This window comes from Auxenochlorella protothecoides (genome assembly GCF_000733215.1).
Source record: "Auxenochlorella protothecoides strain 0710 unplaced genomic scaffold scaffold33, whole genome shotgun sequence".
NCBI classification, from domain to species: domain Eukaryota; kingdom Viridiplantae; phylum Chlorophyta; class Trebouxiophyceae; order Chlorellales; family Chlorellaceae; genus Auxenochlorella; species Auxenochlorella protothecoides.
In genome coordinates, this window is record NW_011934206.1 from 103564 (window position 1) to 116738 (window position 13175).

General features: G+C 65.8%; 4 protein-coding genes across 4 annotated transcripts in view; 2 read left to right on the forward strand and 2 right to left on the reverse strand.

Moving 5' to 3' along the window:
* Nucleotides 1–730, reverse strand: part of F751_3060 (hypothetical protein) — a gene marked incomplete at both ends in the record, with an annotated part of 2124 nt that extends 1394 nt beyond the window's left edge. Inside the window, 2 exons of the mRNA XM_011398928.1 lie at nt 112–464; nt 646–730. Of these exons, the coding sequence (XP_011397230.1) occupies nt 112–464; nt 646–730 (438 nt within the window). The remainder of the gene's footprint in view (nt 1–111; nt 465–645) is intronic.
* A 1879-nt stretch (nt 731–2609) lies between these two features.
* On the forward strand, nt 2610–3099 carry F751_3061 (hypothetical protein; the record flags this gene model as incomplete). Its single annotated transcript, XM_011398929.1, has 2 exons — nt 2610–2626; nt 2787–3099. The coding sequence occupies 2 exons, from the start codon at nt 2610–2612 to the stop codon at nt 3097–3099; spliced, it is 330 nt and encodes a 109-aa protein (XP_011397231.1).
* A 1185-nt stretch (nt 3100–4284) lies between these two features.
* Nucleotides 4285–9602, forward strand: F751_3062 (Bromodomain adjacent to zinc finger domain protein 2A; the record flags this gene model as incomplete). The annotated part of the gene is made up of 10 exons (XM_011398930.1): nt 4285–4379; nt 4469–4550; nt 4751–5081; nt 5496–6592; nt 6786–6926; nt 7110–7238; nt 7356–7475; nt 7663–7875; nt 8115–8976; nt 9502–9602. 10 exons carry the CDS (start codon nt 4285–4287, stop codon nt 9600–9602), a joined length of 3171 nt encoding a protein of 1056 aa, XP_011397232.1.
* A 311-nt stretch (nt 9603–9913) lies between these two features.
* Nucleotides 9914–11697, reverse strand: F751_3063 (Acyl-coenzyme A thioesterase 11; the record flags this gene model as incomplete). Its single annotated transcript, XM_011398931.1, has 3 exons — nt 9914–10599; nt 10668–10847; nt 11049–11697. The coding sequence occupies 3 exons, from the start codon at nt 11695–11697 to the stop codon at nt 9914–9916; spliced, it is 1515 nt and encodes a 504-aa protein (XP_011397233.1).
* Nucleotides 11698–13175: the final 1478 nt, after the last annotated feature.

Consider the following 13175-nt stretch of genomic DNA (forward strand, 5'->3'; position numbering starts at 1 on the left):
ACATACCGTGCATGTGCTGGAGCGGGTGGTGTGCGAGGCAGGGCTGGCGCATACCAAGCCGCGGTGCCGACACGTGCTTTTACCAGCCCAGGGCATTCGACAGGCGGTCACCTCTATGGCCTCCGGGGCTGGCATGCCCCAGTGGTACTGCAGCACCAGCCAGAGGGCCTCCGACACAAAGGGGGCGTGGCGCGGGTGGTGCATCGCCAGCACCGCGTCGGTGGGGCCGGCCGAATCCGGGCCCCGCGCGTCGTGCCCGCGCTTTCTCCCAAGCTCAGCCCGCACGGCCAGCCGGGCCAGCGCGGCGGAGGCCGCGATGGTCGGGCAGGGCGCCTTGTCCGACCCCACCCAGCGCACGTGCGGGGGAAGGCCGCTGACGGAGCCCTCCGCGAAGCGCGAGAGGTCCAGGGTGCGCAGCGTACTCAGCGCGTGCTGGGTGGCCAAGGCCTCCAGGCCCCGGTCGTCTGTGGAGGAAGGGTGTGGGGAAAGGGGGGGGGGCGCAGTGGGCGCACCTACACGAGGAGGCGACAGGCACATACCGGCTGGCCCTGGCTCTATGCATACCGACCGCCAGCCATTCATGCTCCCCTGAGCACTACCCATTCATGTCCCTCCGTCCCGTACATGGCCGGCCCCACTCCCCACCTGGTCTCCCAGCGGCCAGGAAGAGCCAGGGCAGGAGCTGGCGAATGGCGTCAGCCCTCGGCAGGGGCCCCGGGAGGCTGGGCATGTCTGCCGGGCCTGGGAAGGGCACTGCATTGGATGCAGGGGAGGGTTGGGGGTCCCTGCCGGGGATGTGCCCAGGGGAGGCGTGGCTGGGGAGCAGGAGGGGAGGGAAAGAGCGGCAGTGTGCCAGCTCAGCTTTGACGGTCTGCAGCCGGTCCACTCGGCAGGGGCTGACGGCAGCCGGCCGCGCTGCAACATCCGCGTATCCGGCCGTGCATGTCAGCCGGAGGCCGTGGAGGGCGCCCATGTCGCCCTCGTCCTAAAGCTGGCGAGGCGCCAGCGAGTGGCTGTGTGGTGATCGCACCTACCGGTGCCTCCTTGGGCCAGGTGGGAGCCACACAGCAACGAAAAAATTGTCAGTTCTATCGTTTTGACGTCTTCAGCAACCGTACTGGGCGCAGATAGCAGGGATGTAACGCTATTTCATGTGTGGAGTAGGGTCACGTACGGCTCGTCGCGGTCACCACGAGAGGTTCCGGCGCCAGCTTGCCCTTGTAATGGACAGGAAGCTTTATGTCAAGGACAACTGCCATGGGGGACGCGACAGTCTGTGCACAATCTTGCAGCGAATGACGTTGAGCTTCCCATCAGCGTCCCTTATACTCAAAGCCGAGTTGTCCCCTCCCAGTGCCATGAGTTTGAGGGGTGAACATGGCCACTTCAGATAAGGGGCAAAGGTCTGACTTTAGGACCTGTAGCCTTTACTTGCCGCATTCAAAGACATTCCTGCTCGCTCTGGGGTTCTGATGAATTTTTTCTCCTCTGTGTAAGGGAAGGCGTTGACCTCACATGCTCCCCTCACCTGTGATCATTAATCCGAAACTCCTGTGAGTGCAAGACCTCGACGAGTTTACTGCTAGGTGGGCTCTCAGTTAGAGTGCCCACCAGCAGGAAGCAAATGTCCAAGGTCGATTGCATCTTAGTCTCAACTTCATCCGCACCAGTCACTTCAAGGGGTAGCGTTGTCCTGCACCCAGGGAGTGTGCACCCAAAGTCCAAGGAACTGCATCTCCCAAACCTGCCTCCAAGATTTCCCGTCCTTGACACACGCTAGACGGCATGTGCAGATGTCAGGTGCATGGTGAACGACTTGCACATGGAGATGGGAATGTGGACTGCCGGGCGCCCCCTACTTGTGAGGGAGCAATACATTCTCCTGGCAAACTCTTAAGAAGCCGCCTATGAGGCTGCCTCCAAGATAACCGTACCTCGAGGTGGAGATGTGCTCGCTCTAGGTCCAAAGATTACAGTTCTATTCTAGGTGAACGAGCATTTACAGTAGAGCGCTTCACACCCCCGCCAGGGTCGACGGATCGACACCAAAAATTCTTTTGCGGAGATACTCTCAAACTGATACTCGACCCCAGCCTGGACATCGCATCCTCCGCCGACCTGTTTGCATTCTTTTGTCGGCTACTCCGCAGCGAATCCTCCCCGGAGTTGGCTTTGGTGCCTCGACCTCGCTGTGCACAGGCACTACGGCACCTCGTGAACCCATCTCCATTTGGCCCGGCCATGGATGTCAAGGTGTCCCGCGAAAGCAGCGGTCTATGCATGAATGCCTCGGGAGCGCTCCACGACACCTCGCAGGCCCTTAGCGAAGAGGTACGGATGCCCTTACGGGGACGGCAACGAGGTGGCAGGTGGTAGAAGTCGGGTCGCGCGGCTCTCGTTTCACCGGCCTGCAATCAGGATGGCTAGGCATGTGCTTGGGAGTGCCCATACCCGGACTGAGTCGATTGCCAGGCTGCAGTGCGACCCTGCTGGTTGCCGGAGGGGCTCTTGCCCCTGGGGCCTCCGCCCACTCCCCTGCCCATCGACCCGCAGGAGCGGGTGTGCTGGATTTGCTTGGAGAACTCGGGCACTCTCATTCTACCCTGCAAATGCCCACGGTGGGGTGGTGGGGGGTTTGTGTGCTACCACCTGTGTGCAGCCTTAAGGAAGGAAGCCTCATCAGCCCTTGCTGTCCATTGCCCTGGCTGGCAGCAGGCAGGGTTTGACATGCCCTCCAGGCCATCCACCATCACCCAACAAGCCCGTCGTGCCCCGCCGCCACACAGGCATGCGCACAGCCGCTGCCTGGCCCGGTGGCAGCTGCAATCTGCGGGCTCGCGGCGCGAGACCCACTGCGACTTCTGCAACAGCCAGCTCCCGGACTGGAAGGCGGTGCTGACCCCCCTCCCCGACCTCTCCGCCCCCGCCGTCATGAACGTGAACTTTGACGGCCGCACCTACAGCTTTGAGGTTCAGGCCGGCATGGCGGGGTACTCTGAATTCACAGAGTCCATCCGCCGCGCCTTCAACCTGCCGGACGACAGCGACCTCAACATCACCTTCACCTGCGACGAGCCCACGTCAGGCGCGTGGATGTGACGGAGGGTGGTCATGTGTGATGCGGGGGCTGCAGCCGGGAACGAGGTGTTTATTGTTTGGCGGGATGGATGCACGTGAGGTTTGGCAGTGGCGGGGGCACTGCGTCTATCATATCCCCTTGCCCCATGCATGTCGAAATTGATCGTCGCTCTGCTGACTGGAGGTCCCTTTCCTCGTCGAGGAGCAGATGCAGGCAGCCTCCTGACGCTGCATGGACCGGGGGCGTACGACGCTGCGGTGCACTGCGCCTCCATCTCGGCGGCACGCCGCATCGCCAGCTCCTGCCCTTCCGAAGGCTCAGGTGAGGGCTCACCATCATGCCTGGGCACTGCCTTGGACAGGGGGTGAAGGAGAAAGGCGGCTGCAAGAGACGGGATCAGTCGTCGCGCATGGTCTTGCGGGGCCCTTGCATGTGGACAACTCTGCTCCCAACCCCACCGCCACCAAGGCCCTTCCCACTCCCGTCATGCAACTTGCAGCGTCTGTGCAGTCTGCTGGGTCGAGCCTGGGGTCATCCCCCATGGCGCTGGGCAGCCCTGGGGCCGAGGTGGCCGTGCCCGTGCGGCGCAGGCGAATGGCAGCGCTGGGTCGGCGCTTCCGGTCCGTCCTCCAAGACCTGATGACCGCGTCACGCACTGCGCAGTGAGGGGCCCGGGCTTGCGACGCAAGCGCAGCCCTTGTTTTGCTGTTTGGGCGTGGTTTGGATTGGCTCAAAAGCCACAGCTTTTGTGGACCATCCTCCACCACTCCATATGCTTCCTGTATCTTTTACCTTGGTTTCTGCCACCCCTTCAAGCCAGAGCGGCTGTCACTGCTGTTCTCCCCCACCTGCACCCATGCCACCCCACCCGCCCACCCTCTGGGTGCACAAGCCTGCCCAGGCAGGTTCACTGGCGCGGAATGACCGTGCCGCACTCTTGTCGGCCATTCTTTTTCGAAATTTGTACTAAGGGTTTCTCAAACCATCTTGCCTCCACTTTTCTGCCGCGCTTGGTAACGCCAGAAAGTCTGAAGTTTGAGAGCTCAAGTCTGTGAGCAAAGCGCGGGAAGACCGATGCTGCTGATGATGAAAAAATAACACTGAGCTGTCACGAATGGATGACCTACCGGCGTGGAAGGACAACGGCTCGATCGTTTCGGACGTCCGTAGAAGCACTTTATGCCGAATACCTAGAGCGTTGTAGCATGTCGATATCCTACGGGCGGTTGCTCATCGTGGGACGGGAGGGTGCTCCGGAAGTCGAGTTCCCTCTGGACAAGAAACTCGTTCTCATTGGAAGGTACGATGCTCGTCCGTGTGGTGGAACACGTACTCCGTTGTCAATGTAGTAAGAAACAACAGTAATTTACCCCTTTCGGTGACGCGCAGGGATCAGTCCTGTGATATCTGGATTCGGAACCGCACCATCTCGAGGAAGCATGCCGAGGTCTTTGTAGACGATGCCGGGGCGGTGAGTGGGAAGGGAGCTGACTAAGAAGGGGCTGGAATGCGCTGCAAGCTTCTCAATGGACCGTTTTTGATGCCACTGAGTGGCACTCACTGGCTCCCTTGGGCCGGGAGCGGTGGAGGGTCCCACCCAGCAGCACAGCCTTCCTTTCAAGGCTGCGAACCGACAGAGTGAACCGCCTGCCCCTCCACCCCTTGCCGCAGGTGTTCATCAACAGCCTGGGGCAGGACCCGGTGTGCCTGAACTCCCAGCCGGTGACCAGCCCTCAGGAGCTGTTCTCCGGCGATAGGATTGAGGTGCGGCTGGATGACCGCACCCGCACCTTCTTCTTCCAGGGCGACGAAGAGACCATCAAGGTGCAGGCACCCACGCGGGCCCTGCAGCAGGCCAACCGCGCCGTGCCCCAAGCCGCCCGGGCCAGTCCCAAGCCTGCGTCAGCCCGCAAGCGCACCCGCGCCTCTTTGGGCCCTTCAGGAAAGGAGGACGTGGCGCCGGCCTCCCCAGGCAGGGGCCCAGGCCCCGCCAAGCGAAGGGGTGCCGGGGCGCCGCCCCCGCCTCCACCCCCCCTCCCATCCAGCCGCACACTGGGCAGAGCGGCCCTGGGTCTGACGGCGCCCAGCACTTTGACCGGGCCAGCCTCCAGCGACGCGCCGGCACCTGCCCCCGGCGCTGGCCAACCCCCAGCGCCGAGGCCAGCCCCGGGCCCTGCACGCTTCGTTCCCAGCGCCGCAGACCTGGTCGCACTCAAGGCCGGTGAGTGCCACTGGGTGCTCGGGCGGGGGGTGGGGAGGGGGGGAAGGGGGGGGCTCTGGTTGGGGGTCTGCCGGGCATTTGGCAGCCTCTTGACTCGCGAGCAGCACGAGGACATGAGTGTGTTCTGGACTTTGCTAGAGTGATTTGCGGAATTCTCTGAACCGACGTCCCTGGTCCCCGGCCCTCTTTATGCAGGGCTGAGGAAAGCTGCTGGGTCCGCACAGGCGGACGTCCAGGCAGCGAGCGACGCCGGCCCGCCGGCGCTCTTGCCAGAGACGGCGCCCGGCGCGGAGCCCGCCGTGCCAGCTCAAGGTACCCGAGATGCGGGACTGAAGTCGCCGCGCCAGCCCGGCGCCGCCAGTTCCCCGCTCATGACGCTGAAGACGGGGAGGAAGACGCCCAAGTCCACGGTCCGGCGCAAGAGCGTGCGCTTCCAGGCGGAGGCCGGAGGGACGCCGGAGGGCGCCCCTGCCGACGTCACCATTACGCTGCACCTGCGCCGGGGGGGGCTGGTCCGGGCCGTGGATGTGGACGGCGCCCTCGACACCCTGGCGTTCTCCGAGTGGGGCCTGGGCAGCATGCCGGCCGAGGGGCGCGGTGCGGGGGCTGGCCGCTCGGTGGTCGAGGCGGGCGCTGCTGGAGGTGATGGCTCTGAGGAGGGCCTGCCTGCCTTCGAGGACGGCCAGCCTGAAGCTGGTGAGGGTCGGGTTCCACCCGGCGCCCTGACCGCCGCCGGCAATCAGCCGGGCGAGGCCCTGCTAGCCCTTACCTTCCCAGCCTCGGCCAGCTCAGGCAACAACGAAACCGGCACGGTCGCCGATCCGGCGTCCGTGCTCTCTCCGAGCGACCCGATCTGGACCTCAGGGGCCCCCTCACAGACCCCCGCGACGCAGCTCCGGCGCTTGCTCCCCGGCACCCTGCCCACGCCGGGGTCCCGCTTCTCCTTCGGCACGCCCACGCCCCTGAGGGCCGCCAGCGGATCACCCCTGACAGCAGGCGATGCGACGCCGGGAAGGTCGTCCGTCGTGCAGCCGGCCGCCGCGACGCCGGCAAGGTCGTCCGTCGTGCAGCCGGCCGCCGCGACGCCGGCAAGGTCGTCCGTCGTGCAGCCGGCCGCCGCGACGCCGGCGGCAGTCATGCCAGGGGGGCTCCAAGCGCCGGCCCCCACGCCCGCCACGGGCCGGGCGCCCGGGACCGCGGCACGCTCCGGAGGCAGGCTGGACGCTGCGGCCGTGGCAGAAGCCCTGGCCGGGGTGATCGGCAGCGGGGACGTGACGGTGCACATGCCGGCGGTGGGTTGGGGAGGTTTGCGTGGGGAGGGAGGTCGGTGGAGCCCTGCCATGCTGAGCGTGGTACTGGCTCTGCCTGTGCCCCGGTGGGTGGCTGCATCAGGGAGGCAAGGGGCAACCAGCACCCCCCTGGATCATGTGCATTGCCCCCCCACACACATGCAAACCCAGAAAGCAAATGCCATACCCCGTGCAGAGCCTGCTGACGCCTCGCACGGGTGTGCAGGGGCAGGCCTACGCCCTGACCATCACCCCCCTGCCGGCGACGGTCACCTCCCACGCCGCGCAGCCCAGCACGGCCCGCGCCCGCAGCCGCCTGTCTCTGGGAGTCGCACAGGTGTGCCTGGGGGGCAGCCTGAGGGGGGACTCTGAGACAGGAGGGGTGTGGCATGCAAGCCTATTGGAAGGAAGGGGTGTGCACTCAGTCCCAGCCTGCCTTGCACTGGCGCTTGTCGTCCCACTCTCGTTGCCTACAGTGCTTGAACTCTGGCATCCACTCCACTGCAACACTTCAATGCAGAGGGCGTTGGACGTCACCGAGGAGGTCATGAGCGTGCAGCAGATGGGAGAGGGCCAGGGTTCCCCGCCCGCCACCGTGGCAGCGACGGCCGCCTCGACGCCAAAGGGCGAGTCGAGCGCTGCGACGTCGGTCGCCCGATCGACGCAGGCTCGGTCCACTCGGCGAGGGTCCGGCAGGGTCATCATCGTCGACTCCCCCGCCGCACGCGGGCCGGCCGCGGCCGCACAGCCCGCCGCCCAGGCGGAGGAGGCCGCCGCACAACCCTCGCCGCTGCTGGCCCCCCTGGTGCGGGCTTTGGAGTGGCAGCTGAGGCAGGCCGAGGGCGCCACCCGCGCCGCGAACGCGCGCGCTGAGCGCTTCAGGAAGGTGCGCCCGGGAGGGGAGAGGACAGATGCGTCGGCCTGGCGAGTGGATGTCTTGGGCAGTAATGGCGGTGATCTTTTCGCACCTGTGGGCCCTTTTCGTGGCCGGGAGCCGCCCCCGCCCCCAAACAGATCGGGTCTCCCCAGCCCCGTGGCGCCTCACTCTCCGGCCGCGCTTTCCTCCCATGCAGACGGCCCGGGCGCTGGAGAGCGCGCTGCTCAGGGAGCGCAGCCGCCGGCTGCAGCTCGAGGCCGTGGTGCGTGCTGCGCTGGCGGCCGAGGTGGGAGCGGCAACGGCTGGTGACGAGGACGAGGCCATGGATGAGGTGGTTGCGGATGAGGGCTCAGAGCCAGGGGTCGCTGAGGCACAGGAGGTGGACCCCCCAGCAGCACAGCAGCAGCGGGTGAGACAGGGGGTGAGAGGGGTTGCATGGATGGTCCAGGACGGGCACCTGGATTGATGGATCAGACTGGGCGAGGTTCAGGTGTCTTCAGGTGTCACGCCGCCTGCCACGGGCGACAGCTCGGAGCGGACGTTGCTTTTCTGTCAGAGGGCATGCATCGTGCGCATGCAGAAAACTCTCTTCTTGAACTGCTTGCGAATACCAACCCACGATCGATTCCCCTTCCCAACCCCCACCAGGTGGTGGTGGTGGGCAGCACAGCTGTGCCGGAACCCTCGCACACTGTCCTGGCAGGAGCGGTGAGGGTGGTGCGGACCAGTCCGCCACTTGGAGTTCCCTCGGCCACGACGCCCACCGTCCGCACCCTGCCCGGCGCAGCGCGCGTCTGCAGGCCCGCGACCGGCCCCGCGGATGCCCCCCCCGCCCCGCCCTCGACGGTGGTGGTGTTGCGGCCCACGCAGGGAGCGCCGCCCGCCTCTGCGGGCCCCTCCACCGTCTGGCGCCGCGGTGCGAGCAGCGCGCGTCGCTCGCTGGCGGGCGTCGCGGTGCCCGAGTGGCTGCACGGCGAAGAGGACGCCCTGTTCTACGCCTCGCTTTCCTCCCGCCTGGCGGAGCTGGGCGGGGACGTGTCGGGGGCCGAGGAGCCTGCCGGTGGAGCTGGGGTTCCTGCGGAGGTCGACGACGAGGTGGCTGCTGTGCAGGCGGAGGCCACGGTCGCGACCATGGAGGAGGCTACTGTTGCGGTTGGGGAGGCCACCAGCGCGGCGCCTGCTCCCCCACGAGAGTCGGCAGAGCAGGGACCCGATCCCGCGGCCAACTCAGGCTCGGAGGCCGGGGAGTTTTGCGCGGTCTGCGGCAGCAGCCAGGAGGGCGACGTCCTGCTGCTCTGCGACGCATGCGACGCGGCGTGCCACCTGGCCTGCGCGCGCCCGCGCCTGCAGGCGGTGCCCTCGGGCGACTGGTTCTGCGGCGAGTGCAGCGCGGCCGAGGTGGCGGAGGAGGAGGCGAAGGGAGCGCGGAGCACGCCCGCAAGGGCGAGGAGGCGTGAGGAGGCGAAGCCAGCGGGGCGGAGGGGCAGGGGCGAGGCCGAGCCTACCGTGAGTGAGCAGAAGAGGGGGGCCAAGCCGACGAGGAGCAGTCACAAGGCTGAGGTAGTGTCGGCAAGGAGCAGTGGGAAGGAGGAAGCCAAGGCGACGAGGAGCAGTCGCAGGGACGAGAACAAGGCGATGGGCACCGGCGGCAAGGGAGGGGCCAAGCCGACAAAGAGTGGTCAGGAGGACGAGGTCGCTCCCAAGGGAAAGAAGCGTGGAGCCTCTGCACGCACCTCCGCTCCAGCACAGGTGGGAAGGGAGGTGCCCCAATATTGATGGGTATGGAACCAGGTGGGTTCGACATATTGACATCCTGTGCATCAGCCCAGCCACAGTGGCGGTATTGCGGGGAGGATTTTTGCCGACCTCGACAATCCACATGCCCCCCTGCCTGCCTGGCAGAGTCCTGAGAAGAAGCGCGGCCCCGGGGCGGGGCGTCGGCGGGAGCCTGCTGCCGTGGTGGAGGGTAAGCAGGTAGCCAGCCCGGCGCAGAGCCGGCGGTCGACCCGGGGCACGGCTTCCCAGCCGGCGACAGGGAGCGCCGTCGCCAAGGCAGCCTCCCGGCGCAGTACGCGCTCCGAGGCGGGCAAGGACGAGGCGGATACCGCACAGAAGCGGCGCACGCGCCGCGGCTGAACCTTGCACATCGTGGCTCGACCTCCAGACTGCGGCCTCATGTTGTTGTAACCCATCTGTTCTGAGCATGGGCTGCCAATATTACCAGGTTGACACTACAGATGGCCGGCCTTACAGAGGGGCACTACCATGGGGCGATGAAGAATGTCAGGAGGCAAGGGCGCGGCAGGGGAAGAAAGGGGGAAGAAGCAAGCGCAGCGGGTAGGCGGGCGTCTGATACTGAGCGGGATTGCCCAAAGGGGAATGGGGGGGGGGGGAGTGCGGCGTCGGTCTGCCAAACGCAGCATCCACAGGACGACGCCATGGTGGTCTCACGCCCCGCCCTCCTCTTCACCTCCTTCGGGACCAGCCTCGTGCTCGGTTCGGGCGCGCGAGGCCGGGCCTGACCCGGGGCTGTCGTTGCCGCTGCCAGCGTGCAGCGCGTGGGAGAGGAAGTCGTCGGTGGAGCCCCAGCGGTCAGTCATACCATCCAGCGCTTTCCGCTTGCGCTTGGTCTGGCGCATGGCCTCCCGCATCTGCAGCCGGTCGCGGCGGCGGCGGATGGCGCCCGCGTGCCGCGTGTGGTCCTCGGGCGTGTCCGGCGCCAGCTCGAAGGGGATGTCCTGGGGCACGCCGGACTCGTTCATGGACACCACGGTGGCGTAGGCGTCGCCGCACTCGAACAGGCCCCCCGCCTCGGGCGTCTCGGCCCAGACGCTGATCATGACCTCCACGCTGGAGCCGAAGATGGCGGTGGCCTGGGCCTCGATGTACATGATGTCCCCCACCCGCGTCGGCGCGGCAAATGCGATGGAGTCCATGGAGGCGGTGAGCAGGTAGGCCCCGCGCGCGACGCGCGCCGCCGCCACGAACGCGCACTGCTCCATCCAGCGCATGACCGCGCCGCCGAAGGCGATGCCCAGCGAGTTGGCGTGCTGCGGCATGATCAGCTGCGTCATGTGCGCCGCCGTGCGCGCGGGGCGTACCACGCACCTCGCGCCGGGGGGGCTGCGCCCCTCTGTGACCCCGGGCCCTCGGCGGCGCCGGGGCCCTCGGTGGCAGGACCGGGGCCCTCCCCGCCAGCACCCAGGCAGGTCGCGCTGCCCAGGCTGGGCAGCGGCGCCTCCAGCGTGGCGCGGGAGGGGCGGTGGGCCACGGGCAGCAGTCGGCAGCCGGCCTCCGCCGCAGCCGCGTCCGGGTCGGAGCGCAGGCGCTCGCGGTCCGCTAGGCGCGCCTCCCGCCTGGCAGCCGCCTCGTCGAAGATCTCTGCGTGACGGAGACGGGAGGACAGGATTCGGATTAGTGGGGCGGTCTGAAAATGTGGATGACACCCTTGCTGCCGGCAGGGGCACACGATTGCGAGACTGACGCAGGTGAGAGCAGGTATGCAAAGCAGCAGCCATACCCCCAGGAGGAGGAAGAAGGGGTTGTACACCCAACCCCCGGGTCACCTCCCCCCCTCCTCACCCTGGTAGTAGCTGTCGGTGGGCACGACCTTGGGCGGCAGCTTCTTCTGAGGCGGAGCCCCGCCGCCCGCCCCCCCCCTCCGCGACAGCGCGACAAAGGTGAGGTAGGCGGAGCAGCAGTGGTGGCGCGAGCCGGTGGACAGGTCCTCCTCCTCCACCTGCACGCCCACCTCCATGGAGGAGGCGAAGACGCGGTTGACCATGGCGGCGATGGTGACGATGGACTGGAGGCGGCAGGGGCGCAGGAAGTGCACCGTGTCCAGGCTGGCGGTGACCACGGGGGCGCGCGCCAGGGTCTTGGCCGCCAGGCCCGCCGCCACGTCGATCCAGGACAGGACGGTGCCGCCGGAGCAGATGCCGGCGCCCGTGGTGTCGGCGGGGGAGACGATCTGGGTCATGACCACGCGCGTGGAGGGCATGGGCACCTCCACATGGGACAGGTTGGTGTAGGAGGGCGCGCGCGGCATGCCGGGCCCCCCCGCGCCGGCCAGGCTCTGCAGGGAGGGTGGGCGCCGCAGGGACAGGCCCTCGTGGCGCTGCAGGAAGTCCATGCCGTTGCCGTTGCTGGGCTTGGACTCCAGATCCTTCACCCGGGCGGCCAGGGCCTCCACCTGATTCATCAGGGCGATCAGGGCGCCGGGGTCAGCCATGCCGGCCGGTGGGTCGGGGGGTGCTGCGTCGACACGGGCACGGGGCTGTCAGCGGGTCCCGCCGAGGCCTCCGGGTCGGTGAAACTTATCGGTGGTACTTGTGAGGGGGCCGTGGCGTGTGGTGGGGGTGAGCGGGAGGAAGCAAGCCTTGTATCACACTGGACATCGCGCCCTGCGGGGTGGGCGGAGCCTCCGGTCAGGAGGCGGGGTGCAGTGGGGGTGGGAGGCTTCAATATTTGCTCCAAGGTGCCGGCTACTTGCTAATCTGGCAGTGTCGATGCATGGGCCCTTGTGATGGCCCGCGCTGGGGAAGGGCCTACCCGGATTTTTCACGCGATGACAGATTTTCCCGGGGGGGCGCGTTTTGTCCTCCGAGGAAAAATTGGTGAAGATACCCTATCCGTTATTAGATTGCAGGCTGTTGATTGACAGCACAGCCCGGACAGCATGCTGCAGCATACGTCAGGGTATTTTACAATGATGTTAAAGATCAACCTCCATGCAGGGTGGAGATGAACGTTATCCGGTCGCCTTGATCAACTATTGTGTCCAACGTTCCACTGTGTTGGGGGAGGGAGATTGGACTTGCAGTGTTGCAGCATTGTAGTCCTAATGGCGTGCCACTGTTGAGGGAAAGGACAGGAAGCAGCACCTGAGAGACTGCCTGAACGCAGCCGTTGCACATCTCTGACCCACCTGAGTTCCCAGTCGACATCATTCACAAGGACAAGGATTCCGGGGCGCCTGGGAGATGGATTGGGTGCAAGCTGTGAAAGGGTCTTCGTATACTATTCAGTGTCAGACAGTATGCTGACTTCAATTGCCAAAGCCTCAACGTATGTGTCAGACAACGATGAAGCTGTGCCGCCTGTCTGCAAGCACCATCTCCACCAATTCACTTACACAGATGATGCTTGCACAAAGAGCTCTGGCCGCGATGTCAGCACATTGTCCCTTGCCCAGAAGATCACCCGACTTAGTGTCACCTACATGGGATAATGAGATGCAAAAAGGGCCCCAGCAATCGCTCAGACAGAAGCTAGAACCTCGCCAGGTCCCAAGGAGGCTTTTAATGTGTAGTATGTGGTGTGGAGCAGCATCATATTCATTGTAATCTTGCCCTTTTCACTACGGACCTCCTCTTTGCCGTCCTCTGCTGGGACGTCGACCGAGATAGACTTCTGATTATCGAATAGAAGATCCAGGCCCCCACTGCATGATTTTGGAGTTCATTGGCATTCGTGACGCATTGCTCTCTGGACGAGCGAGGTATGTCGCTCTCCAGGAATCCTACCTGAACTCGAGCACCACCTTCACCATCGGGGGATACACGCGCGTGCGCTCCCAATATAGGTACCTAAAGCAAGAGTATCTAATCCCGTGTAAGATGCTTTGCAGGAATTATGGTGTGGAGGCATGGACTCCATGTGGGCAGCTTGCAGGGACTCGTACGTGCTCGTGGACCCCGTTGCGCATTC